The 25,688-nt window shown below is 48.0% G+C and overlaps 1 protein-coding gene across 1 annotated transcript in view; it reads left to right on the top strand.

Annotated features, from left to right (window-relative positions):
• The window catches only part of NCAPH (non-SMC condensin I complex subunit H), a gene marked incomplete in the record, with an annotated part of 295,343 nt that overhangs the window by 24,008 nt on the left and 245,647 nt on the right, over positions 1–25,688 (top strand). The window contains 1 exon segment of the mRNA XM_030202485.1: positions 11,649–11,741. Coding sequence (XP_030058345.1) covers positions 11,649–11,741 — 93 coding nt within the window.

The raw sequence follows: 25,688 nt of genomic DNA, 5'->3' as shown, positions 1-25,688 counted from the left end.
CTATATAATGTTTTAATTGATAGTATGCAAAATAGTGGTTGGATGGAATCTTATATTTCCTTTGTAACTCAGGATAGGAATATATTTTACCTTCTTCATTCGTTACGTGTGTTAGATACACTATTCCCTTCTCGGCCCATTGATCAAATACACTTTTTCCCTGGCCTGGCGGAAAGGCCGGGTTATTACAAATGAACAGCCATGGGGATACTCTGGCCGAAAAGAAATGTCGCCTGCATAGCCATCGCCATGTTTCCCTTAAGGCCCGTAATACTGGATGTATTTTATATGCGTCTTTAGGTAGAGCCCCTCCAGTGTGCAATAAATGACTAAAATGTATTCCTGGAAATCTAGAGGTCTCCATCTCTGTTAGAGAAAACTCTGAGGACCCCCTGTACCAGTCATTGATGTGTCTCATGGAGCAGGCAATCGTCATAAATTTGATGTTCAACAAGCCCATGCCCCCTCCCTCCCGGGGCGACGCAATCAGCCGATATGGGATTCTTGGCTTCTTCCCTCGCCATAGATATGTTTGTATCAACCGCCGTATCCTCTCCTCATCTTTACGTTTCAGGAATAGAGGCAATTGTTGAAACACATAAAGCCACCTTGGTACAATTACCATGTTAAATAGTGCTATTTTACCCCATAGTGTGAGGGGTAGTTCTCTCCATATGGCCAATTTACATCTGGTCATATCCAGCAGCGGGTCAATGTTATCCCGGTACAGGGAGTCCCCGGTTCTGGAGAGGTACACCCCCAAATATTTCATTTTGGAATCCACCCACTTTATGGGAACCCCCCCCCCCCCCCCTTCCACTGTGTGCGAGTATCGTCATCTACTGGTAATGCCCCTGATTTATCATAATTGAGGGTAAATCCCGATAATCGGCCATAATCTTCTATGATCTCCAGGGCCGCCAAGAGTGACCCTTGGGGCTCTGTGAGGATCAGAAGGATATTGTCTGCATAAGCTAAGGCTCGTATCTCGCAATCTTCTATCCGTACCCCTTGATCTCTGCCGTCGAATTCAGCAACCTTAATAAAGGCTCTAGCGCCAAATCAAACAACAGAGGGGAAGGGGGCAACCCTGCCTTGTTCCCCGCTCCACCTGAAATCTCTGTGATATTCCGCCGTTGGCCGTTACGTATGCGAACATGTTTGTATATAAGGCTTTGATGGCCTGCTGTGTCTCACTGGGGAAACCCACCCAATCTATTATTTCAAAAAGGAAGTTCCATCCCACTCTATCAAAGGCCTTGGCGGCATCCAAGCTCACCACCAGTCCTGGAATATGCTGGTAGCGGCTGTGGGCCATTGCCAACAGAGCTCTCCGCACGTGGAGCACTGAGTGCCTCCCTGGAATAAAACCCACCTGTGCGGGGTCAATAATAGTTGGCAGGCACCTCGCTAAACGTTTTGCCAGTATTTTCACTAGTAATTTGATATCTACATTGATTAAGGATATAGGTCTATATGACTCTGACTCGTCCGCTGCCTTTCCGGGTTTCAATAGTAGTGAGATACTCGCAGTGTTTTCATATTGAGGAACTTGCCCATCTTGGATGATAGCCTGGTGGTAGGCAAAGAGTGGGCCTATCAGGGCTGCCTGCATTAGCTTGTAGAATTCCCCTGTGTACCCATCCACACCCGGCGCCAAGAATGGTTTTAAACTTTTTATCGCTTCTTGTAGCTCCCGGGGCTGGATGGGTGCCTCCAGAAGAGAGACATCATCTGGTCCTAATTGTGGCATATCTGCCCGTTGAAGGAATTCTCTTATCTCTGTCCCTTCCCTATGTGGGCCTGCAACATATAATTCTTTGAAGTGTTCCTGCAACAACTGTATTATCTTATCTGGAGCGTTTGTAATGTTCCCCTGTTTATCCTTCAGGGTCGGGATTGTCCTATTCCCCCTTTTGCTCTGTATTAGTCTTGACAGAAGTCCCCCCACTCTGTTCCCAAATCTATAAAACCTGTATTTTTGGTAGAGTTGGTTCCTTTGCGTTTGTTCATGTAGGAGTGAATTTATTGCTGCCTGAACCGCTAAATATGCCTCTTTATTGGCTTCTGTTGCTCGTGCCGCATAACGGCGTTTGGCCTTTTGCATCTGTTTTTCTAGCGTTACAAGGTTCATAGCGTTTTTTCTCTGCCTAGCTGACACATATGCTATTATATCCCCCCTTAATACTGCCTTTCCCGTGCACCAAAATAGCTGCGGGTTAGACATATGGTCCTTATTATACGATATAAATTCTTCCCATTTTGCAATTAGGAACTCTTGAAAGGACTTATCTTTTACCAGATGACTTGGAAATCTCCATCCTCTGGCCTTTAAATATTCTTTGGGGGCCCCTAAATCTGCCCACACTGGGGTGTGATCTGAAATCATTATTTCTGTTGTTTGTGCCTCTCTTACGTTGGGGAAGAGATCTGTTGTCATGAAAACATAGTCTAATCTACTCCAAGTGCCATGCGCCCGGGACCTATGAGTGTAATCTCGAGTCTCGGGGTGTAAGACCCTCCAGGCATCTACCGCAGAGAGAGAGTCCCTAAATTCTTTCAGTATCTTGCTCCCCACGAACCCATGTACAATCTATCGTTGGGTCCAGCAGGCTGTTCATATCTCCCACAATAATCAGTGGCTTTCCCTGATAAGGGAGCATACGTTTTACCAGCTCAGGAAAAAAGGAGCGCTCCGCTGGGGTGGGGGCATAAACATTCAATATATATAATTCCCTGCCCTGAAACCACAGCTTAACCAATAAATATCGCCCCTTAGTGTCTTGTAGAATCTTTTCAGCAGAATAAGCTAGATTCTTGTGTAAGCAAATCGCCACTCCTCCTCTACGGCCATCTGATGATGCATAGAGGATCTGTCCCACCCATTCCCGGGCAAGTTTCTCATGTTCCTGGTCTGTTAACCTGGTTTCTTGTAGGCATGCAATATCTGCATGTATGCGCTTTAGGTGAACCAGAATCTTTTTCCTCTTGATCGGGGAGGTTATACCTCCCATGTTCCAGGTAGTTATTCTACAGTGTGTAGTTCAGTGGGAGACTATGACTTCTCAATTGCCTTTGCTGATTTGGAGGCCCTGGGTCCCAGCCCTTCCCCTGGCTCTCCTTATTGGTCTCCCTATGGTCCACTTGAAGCTTAGGATTCACCTTTGGATCGACTTTGCTAGACTGTTCTGTAATCTCTGTATTATTGTCGATCTCTAGATGGCATGACTCCTGTTGTTGTTCGTGCTTTGTGGCATTGCTATCTTGTGTTCCCCTTCCCTCGTCCCGCCCATGGCCCTCCCTCCCACCCCTCCTTTCCCTTCCCTTTCGTGTTAACTTCTACTACCAGTCTATAGTCCCTGGCAGCGTTGAACCTACTTTGTATGTTTGACCCCACTTCTCCTTATTAGTGCACTCCGTATTCGGGTCCCGTGTCCCTCTAATGGGCCCGGCCTGAATAACTTTACAAACTTAGTGCCTAACTCTGAACTGATTTATAACCATCTCCAGCATAATATAAACAGTAGTACATTCCAACTTAAACCTTTTTATTCTTACCCGTTGCTTCCACCCACCGGTGAAGCGACAATCAACTGCAATTGGCATCCTCTACATTATTTGTCAGAGCAGCCTGGCACTCAGTTGTCAGTCCTCCGGCACATTCAGCTCAGTGTCTATGAACCGTTGTGCTTCCTGAGCTGTTTTGAAAGTCTGCCATTTTTGTCCATGTTGGATCTTCAAGACTGCTGGATACAACACCATGAATCGGGTTGTCTTCTGTACCAGTGATGCACACGGGGTGGAATCGGCGCCTTTGGTCTTGGACTCCTGCTGAATAGTCTTGAAAGATCTTTACCGGGGAGCCGTCATAGGCTAGTGATTCTCGCTTCGAACGATATCCCCGCAAAATTTCTTCTTTATGAAGGTAGTTGAAGATTTTGATGATAACAATCCTCGGCCTCATCTGACCTTGTGTTCGTCTGCCCAACCTGTGAGCACGCTCTATGCATAGTGTTAAGGCCAGCTCTTTTTTCAGCCACTGCTCTAATATAGTTCCTAGGGATTGTTCCGGAATGTTTTCCGGTATTCCCACAAGCCTCAGATTACATCTTCTTGCTCTATTTTCCATGTCCTCCATTTTGTCTTGCTGTGCCTTCAGTTGTTCCGTCAATCGGGAAAGTTCTTGCTCGTTCTGTGACCTTTTGTCTTCTTCGGTCGAAATCCGTTGTTCCACTTCTCCCAGTCTCTTTTCAGTGTCAAACCTAAAAGTTTCTAAGTGTTTTAGTTGACTCGCCAGCAGATCAAATCTCGGGTTTAAGGCTGCGCAGACGGCCATCATAATTTGCGCTAACTGTTTTTCGCTGAACTCCCCCGCTTCTTCCTGTTTCCCCTCCGCCATCTTTACACCTGGTTTGAGGGGTGAGATTTTCCCTTTGTCAAATTTTGTTCCTCTGCGGGTTGTTCCTGCTGGCATGGGCTGTAAGAAAGGCTCCATAAGTTGCGCAAGCCTTTCCCTTAATCCGTCTCAGCCCCCAGCTAATTAGGGCTGAGAGTATGTTCCACTTTAAGTCTTTCGTTTGAACAGTCTGTATAATGATGTGGCCTTCCCGCACCGTGTAACGTACACTGTTTGGCTCTTTTGTCTCATGAGCCAATTCAGCTGCTTACAGGGGGGTTTTGCTGTGCTGCGAGGCAAAGACTTCAAGCCCGATCTAGCTTTATGGCGTGCACCCTATTATTATCCCGTGCCGCCCGTTTGGCGTTATCCATATCCGGGGCTACCCTCTTCCAGGCCCTCCGATCGGCTACTAAGTGAGCTTCGCGCCTTCTCCTGGGTCCGGTATGTTCCTTTATTGGCTGTCCTCCAGCTTTGGGCGCGCCCCTGCACAGGACCGTTGATCTCGGGCCTCAACACTCAAGGAGAAGCGGGGGTAGGTGAACAATTCGTTTGTCTCTCGGTTCGGTCACCCTCCACGCTTGCTCTCTCTCAGGTGCCCCCTCCAGTCGCTCGCCATTCACTGTGCTGCTTGTCTTCTGGGGTTGTGCCGTCGCTCATTTTTCCCGCGCCATCTTGAAATCCGGCATTCGCGCTGCGGTTCTCTCACCGCCGGCGTTCGGGCTGCTGGAGTTCTGCAACTGCCTTGCTCGTGTGATCCGGAGTTTGAGCACTGCTGATTTTTAGTTTTAGTGCAGGTTCTGCGCCATTTCGGCGGGGCTGTAGCTCTGGCTCGATGGAGCTCACTGAGCAGCGGCCATCTTGCTGCTCGGTTCCACTGGAAGTCCTTGATTAGTTTTTAAGTGTTGGTATAATTTTCTTCTGTGTCCCTGTGCATTTTTAAGGATATATATATATAACAAAAACCTGCTCTTGGAAGCCTGAAACCCGTGGGGGTCCCTCAGAGCCTCGGGGGTGCCACACTCGGAAGGCCGAGTCCCTCCCCCCTGTTCCTCCCTGAAGAAAAAGCATGATTTTAATTTTGAATGCTTTAAATAGCAGTCTGTTGTCAGGAACAGTCTGACTATGTGAAGTTCCTCCAGCTCTTTGTAGTAAGAACTGTAGAGGCAGGGAGAGGCAGCTGCTCTTATAAGCAAGAGTTAAAAAAAAAAAAAAAATAATAAAAAAAAAAAAGGCGAGAGCCCCCCCAGTCTGCTCCTGGCAGAGCCGTTTCTGGGCAGTAACAGTGAGCAGGGCAGCTCCGGAGCGGTTTGCTGCGATCCAATCAGCTGTTAAATGCTCAGCTGTTTTGTGTTTATTTTCCCCTTAGCAATGTTGGGGAAATTCCGCTTCTGTGCCGTCTGTCAGCAGCGGGCTTTAGGAGTGAGTAGAGTTTGCCGTTTTGGTATCGCTCCTCAGAAACCAGGGTACTGTGATTGGGCAGTCATCGGTACCATTAGTCAGGGTGGTCCGTTCTTTAAGTTGGGCAGGTGATCGTGTCTCCTTTGCTCCTGTTTTTGGCGGGAAACGCCGCCATTTTGAATGTATCCTCGCTGGTTGTTTCACACGCCCCTTTGGTTTTTGAGCCTGTTTCTGTTCCACAGCCATCCGTGCTGCCAGCGGGGGAAGGAGGTTTCTTCCTGAATTTGTGCTTCAGTAGTACAAGGCTTTTCTCCTTCATAAAGCTGAGCCTGTGGACCCTCCTGGGAAACATTATGTGGGGGGGGGGGGCTCTGTTGTTCAAAGTGAACAGTTTAGATTCCCTGAGGAGGTTAAACAGTTTTTTGTTTCTTCTCCTCAGGAAATTCCTTCATTAGCAGAGCAGTGAAGATTAAGGTTTACTGTTTTCACAAACAGCACACAAGAGGGATAGAGAGTGTTGGAATCTAGCATTTCCTTGTCATCAAGCAGATGAAGCCATTACGTATGGGTTGTGTCCATCAACCAGCAGGGGGAGATAGAGAGCACTCAACTTTTCACAGTGCCTCATGGCCAGCTAGCTCCACTGCCTCTTCAGTATTCTCTATCTCCCCAAGCAGGGTGGCTGCAGCTTCTTCGAGCGCCATCAAAAATCTGCCTGGGGGTGGCTCCTGGCTTGCCAGTTGTTAGCCGGGGTGTTAGAGGCTATAGCAGCTTCACTTTGAAGACACATAGGTCAGCCCTATCCCTGCCTTACCCATGCCCCCGTGGATGTGGACATATTAGCTTGCTTTTCCCTGTCCTTTCCCACTCAGTGGATGCAGGCACATTGGTTCGCCTTTCCCTGCCTTTCCCACTTATCTGAGCCTCCAGAGTGTTTTTATTTACCTCTTTTTGCCTCTGCTTTCCTCACAGCGTTAAAAAATAAATAAATAAATAAAGTCGTGTCATGCTTTAGCGCAGCGATCTTGGAAAAGAGGTTTTTTTTCTTGAGATTCTTCTGCAGGACCGGAGCTGTGATACTCGGTCTAGTGAGGTAAGAGTGTTTTCTGACTCCTCCGGGGTGGGCCCGTGATCGGGACGTTTTTGGCGCGAACCGCCATTTTTGAATTTTACCGCCGTTTTTCGGCGATGGCTGCGGCGACTGTAAAGCGCTGTTCTAAATGTGGCAAGTGCAAATCAGCAGTGGGGCTCTGTAATTCGTGCTGTACAGACGGTAGAGCCAGCCCGAGCATGGCGAGCGGCGATCTGTTGCGCTCTGAGCTGGCAGCGGACGCCATTTTGGATTTCCACATGGCGCAGCCTCCGTTGCGACGGAGAGCCCTGAATCCGGGGTGGGTCCTCTGAGTGAGGCTAATAATAGAGCTGGTAGCCCTGGGCAGGATCTGGGCGGTCAGGGAGCGGTTTTCTCCCTGATTTTGTTTTAATGCTGCATAGGGCGTATTTGCTTAAAAGAGCTGTTCCACAGGGATCTTCGGACCCTCTGCCTGCCCCCTCCAGTGGATCTTGGCCTTTTGGAGTTGGCTTTGCCTGTTTCTTATTCTCATGATAAACGCAGAAGGGCTAATTCCCCTTCTGAGTGTGGCGCTCCCCCCCCCCCCCCCCCCCCCCCCCCCCGTGGTCGGGCTATGAGGATTCTGAGGGGTCTGGCAGAACTTCTTGGGCTGAGGAGCCAGAGTCGGGTGCAGAATTGCCACAGGAGCTTGATGATCCGTCTGCGGTGAGGATTTTCCACCGCGAGGAGCTGCCAGCCCTTATTTCAGATGCCTTACAAGCCCTCTCGATCAAAGATCCTGGGAGTGGCACAGCCTCCTCTGTTAATCCAAGGATGGCTAGTACCAGAAAGCCTGCTCGAGCCTTTCCTTTGCATGACTCCATCCAAGAGCTTATTTCGGCTCAGTGGGCTGACCCCGAGAGACCTTTGAAGGTTGCCAAGGCTATGGGGCAATTATACTCACTGAGTGAGGAACATTTGGCTCGCTTTGCAATGCCTAAAGTGGATGCCCTGGTCACGGCTGTGACAAAGAGAACTACCCTCCCTGTTGAAGGAGGTGTTGCCCTGAAGGATATTCAAGACCGCAGGCTTGATTCAGCTCTGAAGCGGTCCTTTGATTTGGCAGGTCTCACTGTTCGGGCGTCTGCATTAAGTTGTTATGTTGCTAGAGCCTGCCTGGCTTGGTTACAGCAGGCAGTGGAACAGCCCGGTGATGGAGCAGAGACCTTATCTGAAGTGGCTCCGTGCGGATGGAGTCGGCCTTGTCCTTTTTGGCTGACGCCCTTTATGATATGGTCAGAACTTCGGCAAAACAAATGGCTGTAGCAGTGGCCCCCTCGCAATCTCTAGAATATTTGGGGGCCAGGTTCGACACAGCCTCGGGCTATGTGTGTCTTCCCGAGCAAAGGCGGTGCAAGCTTCAGAATCAGGTCCGTCTGCTCCTAAGGATGCCCCGCCCGTGAGCTTGGGACATTGTCCAGCTGTTGGGATCGATGACGGCCACCTTGGAAGTGGTGCCATGGGCGAGAGCGCACCTGAGACCTCTACAGTATTCTCTACTTCAACGATGGTCTCCAGTATCTCAGGATTATCAGTGCAGACTTTCTTGGCTCCCTGCAGCCCGCCTCAGTATGGAGTGGTGGCTCTCGGACAGCATGTTGCGGCGGGGAATGCCGCTGGCACTCCCGGAGTGGTGACAGATGCCAGCCTGAAGGGCTGGGTGGCACATTGCCAGGGGAAGCATGCCCAGGGTCTGTGGACGCCCGACGAGTCGGAGTGGTCCATCAACCGCCTGGAGTTGAAAGCGGTGTTTCAGGCGTTTCTGGCCTTTCAAGTGACCCTGGAAGGATTGGCTGTCAGAGTGATGTCGGACAACACGACAGCAGTGGCCTACATAAATCGACAAGGCGGCACTCAGTGCAGAGCTCTAGCCGCGCAGGCCAAGCTGCATCTACAGTCCCTGTCAGCAGTTCACATTGCATGTCAGAGCAACGTGCAAGCCGACTATCTAAGCAGGCATCAGATCGATCCAGCGGAGTGGGAACTAACAGACGATGTATTCCTGCAGATATGTGCCAAATGGGTCAAGCCAGTGATGGATCTTATGGCGACCAGTTCCAATGCCAAAGTACCGTGCTTCTTCAGCAGACGGAGGGATCCTCGCTCTGCCGGGTTGGATGCCTTGGCTCAACCCTGGCCCCTGGGCTTGCTGTATGTCTTCCCTCTGTGGCCCTTGATAGGGCGAGTGCTCCTGCGGATTTGGCTGCATCCAGGAGAAGTGGTGCTCATCGCCCCGGATTGGCCCAGGAGGCCTTGGTATGCGGACCTCCGACAGATGCTGTTGGAGGCTCCCTTTCCGTTACCTCTGGTTCCGCACCTGTTGTCACAGGGTCCGGTGGCCATGGAGGACGCCTGCCGCTTTGGTCTTATGGCATGACGATTGAGAGGGCACAATTGAGAGATAAAGGCTACTCAAATAAGGTAATTTCCACTCTCCTGCAGGCCCGTAAGCGCTCCACTTCCGTGGCTTATGCCAGGATTTGGCGCCATTTTGAAGTCTGGTGTGTTTCAAGAGCGCTTTCTCCGTTGCGGGCTCCTGTCTCGCCGATTCTGGACTTTTTGCAGGATTGTGTACACAAAGGCTTGACCTATAATTCCCTGCGGGTGCAAGTGGCAGCATTGGCCTCCCTGCGTGGCAAGGTTGAAGGCGTGTCCTTAGCTGCTTATCCAGATGTGGCACGGTTTCTTAGAGGAGTGCTTCGGCTCCGTCCTCCCGTGCGGGCACCTTGTCCAGCTTGGAACCTGGGGTTAGTATTGAAGGCCCTTCAGGGGGCTCCCTTTGAACCGCTTCGGCGTGCTTCAGAGAAAGATTTGACACTGAAGGCCGTCTTTTAAGTGGCCATTACCTCAGCGAGACGGGTGTCAGAGCTCCAGGCGCTGTCCTGTAGAGACCCTTTTCTGCAATTCTCAGAGTCAGGGGTCACGGTTCGGACCGTGCCTTCATGCCTAAGGTGGTTTCAGCGTTTCACCTAAACCAGCCTGTTTTTCTTCCCTCCTTTGTTGAGGAGGAGTTTCCAGATTCATTTGGGCAGTTGCACCTTTTGGATGTGCGTGGGACTCTGTTGCAGTATCTGCGAATTACAAATTCTTTCAGGACCTCTGATCATCTTTTTGTGCTGTTTGCAGGTCCTCGCAGAGGGTCTTCAGCGTCTAAAGCCACTATTGCACGTTGGTTCAAAGAAGCTATCTTTTCAGCATATCTGCTGTCTGGCCGGGCTCCGCCTGAAGCCTTTAAGGCACATTCCACAAGAACGATTTCCTCTTCCTGGGCGGAAACTGGAGCACTATCTCTTTATGAGATTTGCAGTGCTGCAACATGGGCTTCTAAGCTCTCTTTCGCCCGACATTACAGGCTGGATGTGGCTGCCAGGAGGGATGCGCGTTTTGGGAGCACAGGTGCTAGCGCGTGGTGTGGCTTGTTCCCACCCTATTTAGGGATTGCTTTGTTACATCCCATACGTAATGGCTTCATCTGCTTGATGACAAGGAAGGGAAAATTAGGTTCTTACCATGATAATTTTCTTTCCTTTAGACATAGCAGATGAAGCCATAAGCCCTCCCTGTATGATTGATTGTGTTGCAGTGATTCTGATTTTAGGTGCTGTTCTTGTTTCCTGAAGTTATATTCCTTCCTTGGGGAGTCTGAAAACAGTCTTCAGGATTCTTGTTACAGTGATAGGAGGATGAGTTCATTCCCTCCAGTTCATGTTTTGAGAGGATGAGTTTTTATTCCCTCCAGGAGGATGCAAGTATTCCCTCCGTTTATACAAAGTGGAGGGCGAGTTTATTCCCTCCAGGAGGATGAGTTCATTCCCTCCTTTTCTTTGAGTTTATGCCCTTGTTAAGGGGGCCATCGTTCGCTGTGAGGAAAGTTCATGTTATTCCCATTGCGGTTTGCCATACTGCTTTGGAAGCTTCAAATACTGAAGAGGCAGTGGAGCTAGCTGGCCATGAGGCACTGTGAAAAGTTGAGTGCTCTCTATCTCCCCTTGCTGGTTGATGGACACAACCCATACGTAATGGCTTCATCTGCTATGACTAACGGAAAGAAAATTATCATGGTAAGAACCTAATTTTCTCATTTGTTGCTGGAGAACATGGTGAAGGCGGTTAGCTTGGCAGAGTTTAAAAAGTGTTTGGACGGTTTCCTAAAGGACAAGTCCATAGACTGCTACTAAATGGACTTGGGAAAAATCCACAATTTCGGGAATAACATGTATAGAATGTTTGTACGTTTGGGAAGCTGCCAGGTGCCCTTGACCTGGATTGGCCGCTGTCGGGGACAGGATGCTGGGCTTGACGGGCCTTTGGTCTTTACCCAGTATGGTATTATTTATGTACTTAAATAAGTAAAATCTGTCGGGTAGGGCTAAGCGGTTTACAAACAAACTTACAAATAGAAAAGAACTCCACATATACGACAGGACAGAAATCATTCAATCAACAAAAGAGAAAAGAAAGTGGTGTACCGTGCAGTTGCAGCCTACTGAGCACTGGGGGAGTAGGCTTGCTGAAAAAGCAGTCTTTAAAGCAGATTTCAAATTTATTTATTACGTATATATAATGGCAAAATATTCCGTAAATAGAGGGCAAGAAAGAAAAATGCACAGTTTTCTTGTCTCAAATCAGGCTTCCATTGCTATTTAAAGGACATCATTATAGTTTTATTCTTTAAATCTAGATTTCCATGTATAGAAGGCTTTGGATATCAGAAAAATAACCTTATTCTTTTTGTCACAGAAAATCACCACAAAGAATGCATTCGGTCTGCATCTGATAGATTACATGACAGAAATCTTGAAACAGAAGGACTCTGAGCTGACCAACTTCAAGGTGAGGTACTTTGATCTTGAACCTGATAATCTTGCACACAAAAAAAAATATCTTTGCTTCGTAAGATGAGCACTATGTGATTTTTTTTTTTTTTTGTGTGTGTGTAATTCAAGACCATTGGGTAAAGGTTTGCTACCTTCACCAACCAGGAAGAAGTTTTATAGCATACATATAATTAGATGACACAATTTAAATTTCATTGCAATGCGTGCTTTTTTGCACTCTAAAGAGGACTTAGTGTTGAAGAGAATTGTGTGTGAAACAGTAATTCAGGGATTCCTAATTTATTTTAGATGTTTATTATTCAGAAGTTTTATGATACCCAAATAGGTGATGAATGGGCTCAGAGAAAGAGGTGGGGAGGGTGTTCAGGGGGGCTACTTGGTAAGGAAGGGAGGGAACCACAGGGGAAGGCAGAGTGTGAGGTGTTTGCCAGGGTGGATGGGGTTTGGTGGTGGGTGGAAGCTTTCTAGTGTACCAGCAACTTAAGCAGTCACTCCATGCTTTTGTCCTAAAAGTTGAATGTAAATTATTTTGTTGGAACACCTCCTTCACCATGAAGAGCTATTAGTGATTGACAGTCCAGTCCCAAAAGGTCTTTTAAGTATAGCTACCCTGCTTGTTTAGAAATGAACTCCATGCTGAGAGCAGTGTCATGAGCTTCCCTTTTCACTGAGGATGTTATTTATTGGAATTTAGTTATACTGCACTAACACAAGGAACATCTAGGTGGTTTGCAAACCAAGTACATATATTTATGTATTTGTTACATTTATACCCCACATTTTCCCACCTATTTGCAGGCTCAATGTGGCTTACAAAGTATCGTAATGGCGATTGCCATTACGGTTGATAACAAATACAAGGTTGTGTTATGGTCACAGGTAGAAGTGTATAGGCATCATGGGGTAGAGGATAATAGATTGTCCAATGCGATTATAGATTATCTTGTGTTGCTGGGTGTGGGGATTTATGTTGGATTGGTGGGATAAGCTTTATTTGAAGAGGAGGGTTTTCAGTGATTTCCTGAAATTTAGGTGGTCATGTATTGTTTTCACTGCATACGGGAGTCCATTCCATAGTTGTGCGCTCATGTAGTAGAAGCTAGATGCGTGAGTTGTTTTATATTTTAGCCCTTTACAGTTTGGGTAATGTAGGTTTCCTCAGCAATCCTCCAGACCGTTCAAGACGCTTGGGTTATGCACTCCTACCAGCAGAGGGAGTCTGCGAACACTAAAACTTCTTATACAAGTAGCCTGTGCAGACCTTCTCCTAACCAGTATTTTCTCAGTCTCAGCAGAGGGTGGATGTGTGCAGCCTGTGCAGTGTACTCAGTCTGGTAGGCCCGTTTGGGATTTCTAGGTTGGGTTGTAAATGTTAGCCTACACTTGGATCTCTATTACAGGGTGTAAGTCCTAAAGGGCTTCTTATTCCCTGTGGGGTGTCACACCCGGGTGGCCGGGTCCCTCCCCCTGTGCTCTTCCTCTGGAGGACTGCTTGACCTCGGCTACAGACCTCGTCTGTACCCTTGAGGCGTTTAGGCATCAGCAACGAGGTATAAATAAATAACTGTTTTTAAAAGGCGGCTATTTTGACGTTCTTGTGGCAGTCCAGAGATAAAACGTCTTCAAGGGCGTTTTTGCCTTAGGCGGTTTTGCCTATTAGTCTGTCAGAGCACAAAGCAACTGTTTGTTTTTATTGTGTTCGCGGCCATTTTGTCTAAGCCGGCGAGGTGTCGGTTTTGCGCGAAGCGAGGCGTTGAAGTGAAAGGTGGCCAATGTAAATTTTGTGGGGAGCCTACGTTGTTGGCGCTCTTGCCCCCCGTGCTTTCCCCTGAGTCGGCGGAGGTGTTGGGCGGCGATTTGACCGCACATTCTGGGCCGGCAACAGCGGGGCCGGTTTTGGCGGGAAACGCAGCCATTTGGTTGCGCGTCTTGGGTCGTCCTTGACGGAGCCGTTTTTGGCGGGAAGCGCAGCCCTTTTGGCCGCGAATTCCGTACTGGCGCCGGGGGACCCGTGTGTGGCGGGAAGCGCGCCTAGTTTAGCCGCGGATCACGCGATGGACCTGCCACCTCGGGAGCGAGGGGGGTCTGTCGCAGAGACTGCGGGAAGTGTTGTTGGGGCTTGAGCAGCGTCGGGGAGGGGGCTTCCCCCCTGAGTTTGTTTGGTCTCTGTATAATGCCTGGAGAGCGGGCCCCTCTCAGGCTGTTTGTTCCTGTTCCCCGGAGGCTGCTAGCTCAGTGGGAGTTAAGCGCCCACGGGTGGATATTTCGGAGCCTATGGAGATACTTTCTCTGCCTGGGTCAGATGTTTGGAGAGACCCAGGATAGGAGGATCTCTTAGATGTGTCTGAGGATCAGGATGGGCTAAGGCCTGGGGAAGATTCTTTGGTTTGCATTTTTCATAAGGAGGAGTTGTTAGAGCTCATTGATCAGGTGATCTCTACTTTTTTTTTTTTTTTTAAATTTCACATTTTTATTTTACATGCATAGTTTTTACAGAAAATAAAACATTACACAAACAGTAGCAAGCGCTAGACAAGACAACTGAAGAGTGAGTCCAGCCCCACTGTAAAAAAGGAAAATTTTTTAAAGGAAAGATTTCATCAAAATGGGGAAGGGGAGGTGATCTCTACTTTGAAGTTTGCTCCGGCGGCCACTCCCTCTGCGGAGGGACCCCAGGTAGATCTCTTGGTTAAGGGGATTCGGAGAGCCTCCTGTTCCTTTCCCATGAATTCAGACATTAGAGACATGGTTTTTCAGGAATGGTCTGTGCCGGAGGCTTCTTGTAAGGTGTCTAGGGCTATGGCGCGGCTGTATCCCTTGCCTCCGGAAGATTTGGCCCTGCTGAAACCACCTACTGTGGATGCTGTGGTTACAGCGGTTACTAAGGCTACGGCCATTCCGGTGGATAGGAAGCTAAAGTCCTTTCTGAAGCGCAGCTTTGATTTGTCGGCTTTGGCCTTGCAAGCCTGTGTGTGGGGGCTTGGTAGTCAGAGCTTGTTCCCGTTGGGCGGAGAAGCTCTTGGATGAGCCTGCGTAGACAGGACTGGTTTGGTTCAGGACCTGGCCAAATTGGAGATGGGGTCTTCGTTTTTGGCGGACACCCTTTATGATTTGCTAAGGGCTTCGGCTAAGAATATGGCTGTGGCGGTGATGGCTCGCAGAGCTCTTTGGATTAGGGGCTGGGTGGCAGATGCGGCCTCTAAAGCAAAGTTGTGTTCTCTTCCTTTCAAAGGTTCTATGTTGTTTGGAGAGGACTTGGATAAACTGATAAGTGGTCTTGGGGATACCAAGGTCTCACGGTTGCCGGAGTTACGGCCTAAGGCGGCTAGTCGAGGTGGTTCGGCTAGAGGTCGGTTTAAGGACGCAAGGCAGTGCAGGCCGGGCAGATTTGTGTCTCCTTCTAAAAGCCATTTTTTCCAGCAGACGCAGTCCTTTCGAGGGGGTCGTCGAGGAGTTCGGGACTCCTCCGGAGGTGCTGGAAATGGTAATAAGTCTTCCTTATGAAGGTGTGCGAGTCCAGCCTCTGGTGAAGGTTGGGGCGCGACTTCGTCTGTTTTATCAGGGGTGGACTCATTACTTCAGATCAGTGGGTGCTGGAGGTCGTTCGCGACGGTTATGTGCTCGAGTTCGAGCACCCGCTGCCAGATCTGTTTCTTCCCTCTCCTTGTCACGGTCGAGTCAAGTTAAAGGCTATTCAAGAGACTCTGGGTCGCTTAATCCAGTTGGGAGCTGTGGTACCCGCTCCTCGGCACGAGCTGGGAATGGGTTGTTATTCCATTTACTTTGTGGTGCTGAAGAAGGACCAGTTTCGACCCATTTTAGATCTCAAGAAGTTCAATGGGGCGCTCAAGGTGCCATCCTTCCGCATGGAGACTCTGCGCTCGGTCATAGTGGCTGTTCGTCAGGGAGAATTTCTCGCGTCACTGGATCTCACGGAATCGTATCTGCACGTGCCGATTCAAGAGGCCCATCAGCATTTCCTTCGTTTTGCTGTTTAGGGAGGCACTTTCAGTTCTGTGCTCTGCCTTTTGGTCTGGCAACGGCTCCACGCACCTTCTCCAAGATAATGGGGGTGGTAGAAGCGGCTTTACGGAGGCAGGGAGTTCTGGTGCATCCGTATCTGGATGACTGGTTGATCCGGGCGAAGCCTTGGGCTCACAGTGTGGCGGCGACGGCTCAGGTGGTCGCGTTTCTGGAATCACTCAGATGGGTAGTGAATGTAGTCAAAAGTCAGTTGATCCCATCTCAGTCTGGAGTACTTGGGAGTGCGGTTCGACACGGCAGTGGGTCATGTTTTTCTGCCGAATTCTCGGATCGCCTCTCTTCAGCAGCAGGTCCGGCTGTTAATGTCCGTTCAGAGTCTGACGGTTCGAATGTACCTTCGGGTTCTGGGCCTCATGGCAGTGATAATAGAGGTAGTACCATGGGCCAGGACGCATATGCGTCAGCTTCAGGCGGCTCTGTTGTCCCGGAGGTCTACTCAGGTACACAGTTTGGAGTTGCGGTTGGCATTGAGGGGGGCTCCTCGGCGCAGTCTCCAGTGGTGGCCGTGCTCAGCCCATCTGAAAAAGGACATGCCGTTGGAACCTCCTCAGTGGGTGATTCTGGTAACGGATGCTAGTCTGCTGGGCTGGGGAGCTCACTGTCTCGGTCGGTCCGCTCAGAGGCAGTGGTCGATGGAGGAAGCTCAGTGGTCTAGCAACCGGTTGGAGACGAGGGCGATTCGGCTAGCTCTGTTGGCGTTTCGCTCAGGTGTGTTAGGAAAGGCGGTAAGAGTCATGTCCGACAACGCGACAGCGGTAGCGTATGTCAACCGGCAGGGCGGTACAAAGAGTCCGCGGTTGGCAATCGAGATGGCTCTGCTCATGAGTTGGGCGGAAAGGCATCTAGTGCAGATTTCGGCGGCGCACGTGGCTGGGGTGGACAACGTGAACGCGGATTTTCTAAGCAGACACGTTGGACACCGGAGAATGGTCTCTGCACTGGTCGGTGTTCGACCAGATAGTTCTAAAGTGGGGAATGCCAGTAGTGGATCTCATGGCGTCGGCACAGAATGCTCAGGTTTCTCGGTATTTCAGTCGGCGTCGGGATCTGCGAGCGGAAGGGATCGATGCATTGGTCCTTCCGTGGGCTCAGCGGGTATTGCTGTACATGTTTCCCCCGTGGCCCTTGATAGGTCGAGTCCTACAGAGGGTAGAATGTCATGCAGGTCCGGTGTTGTTGGTGACTCAGAATTGGCCGCGTCGGCCATGGTTGGGGGATCTGATGCGCTTGTTAGAAGGTGAGCCTCTGCGGCTGGGGGGCTCGGTGCTGTTGTGTCAGGGTCCAATTGTCATGCCGGATTCGGCTCGGTTCTCTCTTAGGGTGTGGCCCTTGAGAGGGAACGGTTGAGAAGGAAAGGGTTTTCCCCTCAGGTGATTCAGACGATGCTGCAGTCTCTCAAACGTTCAACGTCTTTAGCTTATGTGCGTGTGTGGCACATATTTGAAGATTGGTGTGGGGACCGGGCGTGTGTCCCTTCGACAGCTTCTGTGTCGTGCATTTTAGATTTCTTGCAGGATGGTTTTGAGAAGGGCCTTTCATTGTCATCTTTGAAGGTGCAGCTGGCTGCTTTGGTGTGTTTTCGGGGTAAGATGCAGGGCAGGTCCGTTTTTTTGAGGGGGGTGAAGTTGCTTCATCCTTCTCAGTGGCCGGTAGTTCCTCAGTGGGATCTTAATATCGTTCTTGACTCTTTGGCGGGTTCTCCTTTTGAGCTCTTGGAGTCTTATTTGATAAAAGACCTTACTATGAAGGTGGTCTTTTTGGTAGCTATATCGTCGGCTCGCAAGATTTCGGAACTTCAGGCTCTTTCATGTAGGTTTCTGTGGTTTTCTAAGGAAAAGGTTTCGCTGCGTCCAGTGCCTTCGTTTTTGCCTCAGGTGGTATCCTCCTTTCATGTCAAGCAGGTGATTTTGTTGCCGGTCTTGGGGTACCGGACGGGGGATGCTTCTCATGTTTGTTTGGCGAAATTGGATGTGCGCAGAGTGTTGAAGGTTTACTTGCGCAGGTCGGAGGAATTCAGGTCTTCGGACAGGTTATTTGTCCTTCATGGGGGGCCCAAGAAGGGAGCGGCCTCTTCTAAGGCATCTATAGCTCGGTGGTTGAAGGATGCCATCTCTTCGGCTTACATATTGCATGGCCATACGGTGCTGGCGGGGCTCAAGGCACATTCCACTAGGTGGATGGCGGCTTCTTGGGCAGAGAGTAGTTTTGTTCCACCGGTGGACATTTGTAGAGCGGCGGTGTGGTCCTCCCTGCATTCTTTTGTCAAACATCACAGAGTGGATGTACAGGCAAGGGAGGATGCCAGTTTTGGAGCTGCAGTCCTGTCCTCTGGGCTTTGCAGGTCCCATCCTTAGATGTGTTTACTGCTTTGGTACGTCCCAAGCGTCTTGAACGGTCTGGAGGATTGCTGAGGAAGGTGAAATTAGGCCTTACCTGCTAATTTTCTTTCCTCTAGATCCTCCAGACCGTTCAAGAGCCCACCCAGTGTATCGGACAGTTCAGTATGATAATTTCTTTAGACTTCAGTTGCTGATATTTCTAGTAGCTCCTGTGATTTGGGCAGTTTGTGGTACCGTTTGTGCCCATCTGCAGTTGAATTCCCCCGTCTTAAGGGGAGGAGATCTGAGTGTGGGTTCAGTGGTTTTGTTTAGGTGGAGGTGTTCTGTTCCTCTGCTTTGTTACTGTTTTACTGGTTAGTAGAAGGTCTGCACAGGCTACTTGTATAAGAAGTTTTAGTGTTCTCAGTCTCCCTCTGCTGGTAGGAGTGCATAACCCAAGCGTCTTGAACGGTCTGAAGGATCTAGAGGAAAGAAAATTAGCAGGTAAGGCCTAATTTCACCTTTCTCTTCCTTGTATTTTTCTCCAAATTTTTCATTTTGGTTTCCTTTATTTTTCGCGGGTGGCTACTACTACTACTTGACATTTCTAAAGCGCTACTAGGGTTACGCAGCGCTGTACAATCTGCGTGCTTAGATCGCAGCCCTGATCTCAGTTTGAACACTTCCCTTTTTTTTAATTGTTCAAGATTGAGAAGTTTAATTTAGCCAAAATTCTTTTTTTCAATGTCCCAGAAGGCTCCCAGTGGCTTCAAACAATTCTCTAAATGTTGCTGCGTTATTTCACTCATAGATCCACACAACTGGTGCATTGGGTGCCTTGGGTCAGATCACGACCCCTCAGTTTGTGATCTTTGTCTTCATATGCAGGCCAGGACACAGAGTGCGATTGGCTCAAAAGGAGAAGCTTTTTGGCTCTTTGAAGGTTGAACCCTCATATTTGGCATCGACCTCCATGGCTGATCCAACACCAGTAACCACTGGGAGTACACCCGCATTGAGTGGATCTCCACCTGCCTCGACACTGTGCGCTGTTAGCAGGCCCTGGGGACTGGTCAACATCGGACCCGACACCAGGGAGACACTGATTTCGCAGTGTCCTCGGTGGCACAGGGTGATCCGAGGCTCTGCATCAGGGGAAGCTGCATAAGCATCAGTCCTTCTCGACGCACTGTGCCAGGGGCATCGGACTCTCCGATACTCGAGAAGCGCTGGCATTGAGAGGAGTGCTCCCCTCCTTGGAGGAGGTGCCGGTGTGCCAGTCATCGAGCAGTCAGGTCCTCGTCACAAGTTTGGCAATGTTGACGTTATGGGCTGCCTCTGCCCGGCTCCCATGTCTTTGCCGATGCCCACCCTTGAGCAGTTCTGGAACATGTTCCAAGAGGAGCTGGTGCAGTTGCTGCAGGGAGCTCCCGTTTTGACATTGAGGGTGCTGGTGCCCTCAGCAGAGCAACCCCAGGCCCTCTTTGATGCTCCATCTATACTGGTGCCCAGAACATCGACATGGCTCTTTGCAGGATGTTGGAGCCAAGGCCTGAGCAGGCAGTACCCCCTCTGGCATTGTGGGAGGAAGCTTTTTCTTAGTCTGAGAGAAGGGCTGCACCTCAACTCTCCTCGGAGTGTGGACATCGTTCCACTAAATTGAGGTCAGTGTAGACTCGGTGTCCTGATTCTGAAGAGTCTGACAGGAACCACTCATGGGTATCAGATGAGGAACCACATTACTTCTCGGAGGAGGAAACATATTGTATCCCATCTGATCCCTCACCACCTCAAGAGAGATGAAAATCTCTTCCAGAGGCGCTCCCTTTTACTGGTTTTGTCAGGAAGATGGCTGCGGCTATCTCATTTGAGATGGAGGAGGAGCCCAGGGCAGAGATGTTATCTGCCACTGTGCTATTACACCCTATACTGATGAGGAACTGGGATGCTCCCATCTGTTTCAGGAGCACCCAAGAAGATGGACACGCAGTATCGTATCCAGGAAACTCTCAGATTTGAGAGGCCCTAGTTGCCTCACCACTCTCTGTAGTAAAATCTGCTCTCATACGAGCTAAGAGCTCTGTCTCGTGCCTCGGCATCTCCGGGGCGAGAGGCCAGAACCTTAGACTCGTTTGGGAGGAAAACTTTTCAGGCCTCGATGCTCATTGCCTGCATTTTGGCCTACCAGCTGTACACGAGCCTTTACTTGGAGTCTCTAGTTACTATAATGTGGCAGGTTCTCTCCCTTTGGAGCAGGCTGCAGAGCTTCCCCAGTTGGTCAATAAGCAGATGGAGTGTCAGCATTATTTGGCTAGGGGCGCTTACAACACTTTTGATATTGCATCCAATCTCTTTGGAATGGGTGTGGGGATGCGCAGACTCTCATGGCTATGTGTTTCTGACCTGGAACAGGCTGTTCAGGAGAGGTTGGTGGACATGTCCTCTTTAAGGGACAACTTATTTGCAGAGAAAGTGGAAGAGGTCACTGACCTCATTAAAAAAAAAAAAAAAACATACTGATACTATTCCCAGTCTCTCTCGTTATCCTCCATCTTCATTTTCATCAACAAGAAGATTTTCTATTGAGCAAAGACACAGGTTCTACTACTCTCAAAGGCGTCCCAGGCCTCGCCAGCCCTGTCCCTAGAAATCCCAGCCAGCTCCCTAGTCAAAGCAGGGCACAGGCTTTTGACTGGCTTCAGCAGAGCATAGCTGCGCAAAGAATATCCATTCTGAATGACGTACTGATCAGAGGGAGGCTCACTTCTTTTACCACCACAGATGGCCCCTTATAACCTCCAGTGGGAGGTTCAAATAGTCCGATGGAAATAGCGCAGTCTGCTTGTCCTCAGAGCTAGCAAAGATACTTACCTGCAGCTGGTGTTTTCTGAGGACTGCAGGATCCTTATTCCCGCATACTCTCCCACCTCCCTTAGGAGTTGTTTTTGATTATACTTTTTATGCTTTTCACCTGACTGAGGGACCCACACTTGAGCGTCGGGTGGGACGGCACCAGCGCATGTACGATGAGAAGCTGCTAGAACTTTCTGTAGTGCTAGGTGTTCAGTGTCCGCACCGGGGCTCCTACAGATGTCGTTACCCACATGTGAGAATAAGTGGCCAGCTGTCCTCGGAGAACATCAGCTACAGGTAAGTATCTTTGCTTTCCAAAGATATGTTGATTGAAAAGGAAAAGAGCTATTCAATTGCCTTTAATAAAGGACCCCCTATAGTATTTAGTGTAGAGTATGATCATTGGAAGTTGTCTGAAGAATCAGTTCCCACTTATTTTGATCGTTATTCATTCCATGTCGCATATCTCTTGAATAAGAAGGCTTTCAAAAGTTTGCAGAATATTTCATAATGATTTATGGTTCTTATCTGAATTGGTAGTTCATTCCAGTATTTTGCTGATAAATAGGGTAACATCTGTGCATGTATGGACTTGAACCTGATGTTTTTGGGGGAAGGGAATGACAGATCCAATAAATTACCTGCCATTCTCCTAATTTTGAAATTCAGGTAACAATATCCATTGATTTAGATATTCAGATGCTTTGCTGTATAGTGTTAGGTCATTGTGCAGTGTTTGAAAATCCCTCTTGCTTCAACTGGAAGCCTATGCAATGCTATATACGGTGGAGTGACTCTTTCAAACTTGGATTTGGAGAAGATAGTTTAGCTGCCACATTTTGCACTCGGGTCTGGCTCAAGGGATAGAGGTGCCTTGAGCGTGCCCCTTATCGCGTTGCTTTTGGCACTCCCCTCCCATGTGGAGACAAACAGAGCAGATTAGACAATAACTACTACTACTACTATTTGACATTTCTAGAGCGCTACTAGGGTTACGCAGCGCTGTACAATATAACATAGAAGGACAGTCCCTGCTCGAAGAGCTTACAATCTAATGGAAGGTGACCATTTTCACAGGTTCTACTCTTTGAAGTCCCTAGTTTTGGAGCCTCTCTGTCTGGCTTTTTTTTGTTCTCAAAGAGCCATGCTCCCAGATGCCCAGAGAGGGCATAGGTATGTTAATTAGGGGTGATCAAGAAAACACAGGGCTAGCAGGCAGCTGGGCAACATTTGGTCCATTTGCCATCCTTATGATTCCTGAGGGAGGGGGGAGTTCTCAGAAGTCAGAAGCTGGTTTAATATTAATCTATGTCAAGCTGGTTTCATATTAATCTAAGTATGTCCAGCAATCCTGACAATTGCTACCAAATGCAATGGATGGACAAAGACACAGGCTGTGTTTCGCCCAGAAGGGCTGCGTCAGGGGCTCTAAAACAGTAAATAATAAAATTAAAATCACATACATATGGATGTATAGAAAAATAAAAAGTAAAGAACCAGGAAACCATGACAAATACAGGTCAAACCATATAGCCAATACTTAGAAATAATAACAAAACAGAAATGTTTCAAGTACTAATAATGGCAGATACCATTTATAATTTTAGTAAAATATAATAGTGCAAATATAATATAAAGAATAAGACCAATGTATGTAGTAGATAGTGTTAACACATAAAATAAATCACGTGTAAGTAGGGGACACACTGATTCACAGCAAATGAGAAAGTATATACCCTGATTGCCACCAAATGCAACTATAGAACAGAATACTAATATATTTTCTCTCCGATATTTGAGTTTTTTTGTGATTATTTCTTTGATCTTTGACTTCTGAACTGCTTTAAATAATATCGATAAAAGTGAAAAAATAAAAGATAAAGATAAAAAAAAAAAAATTGCATAGTCAAGAACATTGAAACACTATGAAACAAAAAATTACTACTTTTAAACAATTACTAATATAAGGGAACAAACAAAAAGTGAAAAATAGAAAATAAAAATAAAAAATGTTCCTAAGTCCGATGTGAAAATGACATCATCTCAAAAGACCATGAATATGCATAGGCAATTATAGTCTAACTACAGAAGAGCAACTACTACTACTACTTATCATTTCTGTAGCGCTACAAGGCATATGCAGTGCTGTACACCATACACAAAAGAGCAACTGAATGATATTAAAATAAGATAAACATGAAGGGCTAGGTGTTACGTGCGGAGCTCTTTTAGAACTCAAGAGGGATGGGGAGGGGAGGTAGTCCTGCCACATGAGAGTCTACACAGTCCCTACAATGGTTGGAAAGGTATAGAGACTTGGATTGCGGCAGAAGAGAGTTGCAAGGACCTTTGAATTCCTGTGTGGATGGACATTTACAGACTTAGTCCTGGACTCAGAGACCATTAATTGTCATAAAGGCATAATTATGAACGCTTTCACTTAGAATATAGCACTGGCAGCTGTTCTACATGTATGAGAAGGTACAGATATGGCACAATTGCAAGTGAGCAGTCATTTGAAGCGGAGAAAAATATGGTATTGAAGTGAGAGTGAAACCCACCAGCATCACACAGGAGCCAATGGAGAATGCTGCACAGCAGTGGATTGAGTGTGAATCAGAGTTGCAGGGCTGCCGGGGCACTAGAAAGTTGGTATTGGGCCTTTTGAATGGTTTATGTACTTGATGTTTTGTTTTCTAACAAATTATTTCTCATTTCCAGGTTTCAAGTTATGGTCCCAAAGGAGGGACAAATTGTTGTGTTAAGCAGTTGGCTAAGAGTATCTTTTACTGATTAAGCAATGAGAGGGAGTGGGGTACCTTTACGTGACAAATTCAAGGGTGAACTCTATGGGGGTGGGGATTGGGGGGACTAGGAGGGGTGGGGGGTCAGGGGTGGGGGAACAGAAGAAGGGGGAGGGGAGAGGGTATATACCATAACACTCACAAGTTGCACCATATAGGTTATGAGGAAGGGAGAAAACTGTTGCAGTTGAACAATGGGGGGAGGGGGGCTGGGATCCCTCTCTCCAATAGGAATACACATCTGGAAAGGGACAATGTTACCTGTGGTCACCTAAGGGAGAGACCTGGTTAAAATAGTATCATGGAATGTGGGAGGGGTAACTTCTCCAATTAAGCGCTCTAAGATCCTGCAGGCACTGAAGCGACATAAAGCTCATGTGACTATGTTGCAGGAAACACATTTAGATGCAGTGGAACACAAGAAGCTGTGTCGATGGTGGGTGGGTGAGGTGGTGGATAGTCCCACATCAAACAGAAAAGCAGGGGTCGTTATACTATTTCGTAAAGGGTTGCAATGTGTAATGCATCGCAGGATTACTGATACACAAGGACGATATGTAATGCACAATGAGGCTCATTTTCAAAGCACTTAGCCTCCCAAAGTTCCATAGAAACCTATGGAACTTAGCCTCCCAAAGTGCTTTGAAAATATGCCTCCAAGTAACTTTGAATGGCAGACCGCTGCTATTGGTTAATATATACGCCCTTAATCAATATGACAAAAAAAATTTTCAGACCATCATCCAACATATACACAGTTTTGAACAAATCCCAGTGATTATGGGAGGGGATTTTAATATGGTTTTTGATCCCTTGTTGGACAGCACGGGCCCCTTCAGGGTCAGACCGGTGAATTATGCCAGGGGTGTGCCATGGGTGTGCTCGGCTTTGGATTTGGTAGACTCCTGGCGCTTGCTACATCCGGGAGAGCGGGATTATACCCATCTCTCTAGGGCCCATGGTACACAGTCCCGTATAGATTACTTGCTAATCTCTCAGAGCATTGTGACATATATGAAACAGGCAGAGATAGGCCTGACACAGGTGTCAGATCACGCTATGATATGGATCACATTGGAGTGGGACACGGATCGGAAACGCTCGTTTTGTTGGAGATTCCCAAGGATGTTGTATTATGACTCCCAGTTCTATTCCTTTATACTTGATAAGTGGAGAGACCATGCCGAGCTTAATAAAGAAAGTTTTCAATCAGACCCCATACTCTTTTGGGAGGCGGCAAAAGCAGTGCTGAGAGGCCTTATTATATCTTATTCAGCTCACAAAAAGAAAGTAAGGGAGGCTGAAATGCTGCGCTTAGAAACAAGAGTAAGGAGACTTAGACAGGTCTATGGTAGGACACATTCTTTTGCCCATAAGAGGTTATATATGACGGCACAAGTGGAATTGAATCAGCTGATTCACTCCCGCACACAAAAATCTTTGATATATTATAAATATCAGTTGTATAAACATGCTAACACACAGGGGAAGCTTCTGGCGAGATTGGTCAATCAAGTGGGGGGAGGAGATGGGTAACACAAATGTGAGATGATCAGGGGGTAATCCACCACACAAATGCAGACATTAATAGGGTCTTCGAAATTTTTTACACTTAGCTATATTCTCCGCCGGAAGATGAGGGGCTAGAGGCGTCAGCATATTTAGATGGGCAAGATCTTCCAAAGCTTTCGAAAACTCAAGATATACTCAATGCAGTTATTTCTGAGGACGAGGTTACCTGGAATATAAGAGAGAGTGCTCTCTATAAATCACCGGGGGTGGATGGATTCTTGTCGGAATTGTACAAAATTTTGGTTGAGGAGATTGCGCTGTGTGTGGCTAAGGTATTTAATCTGCATGTTACAAGAGGAGAGTTACCAAGCTCGTTAAGAACAGCGCAGATTATTGTATTACTAAAGCTGG

This window comes from Microcaecilia unicolor, chromosome 4, assembly GCF_901765095.1.
Source record: "Microcaecilia unicolor chromosome 4, aMicUni1.1, whole genome shotgun sequence".
Classification (NCBI taxonomy): Eukaryota; Metazoa; Chordata; class Amphibia; order Gymnophiona; family Siphonopidae; genus Microcaecilia; species Microcaecilia unicolor.
The sequence above is the reverse complement of the archived record's forward strand: the minus strand, read 5'-3'. Positions and strand labels throughout refer to the sequence as shown.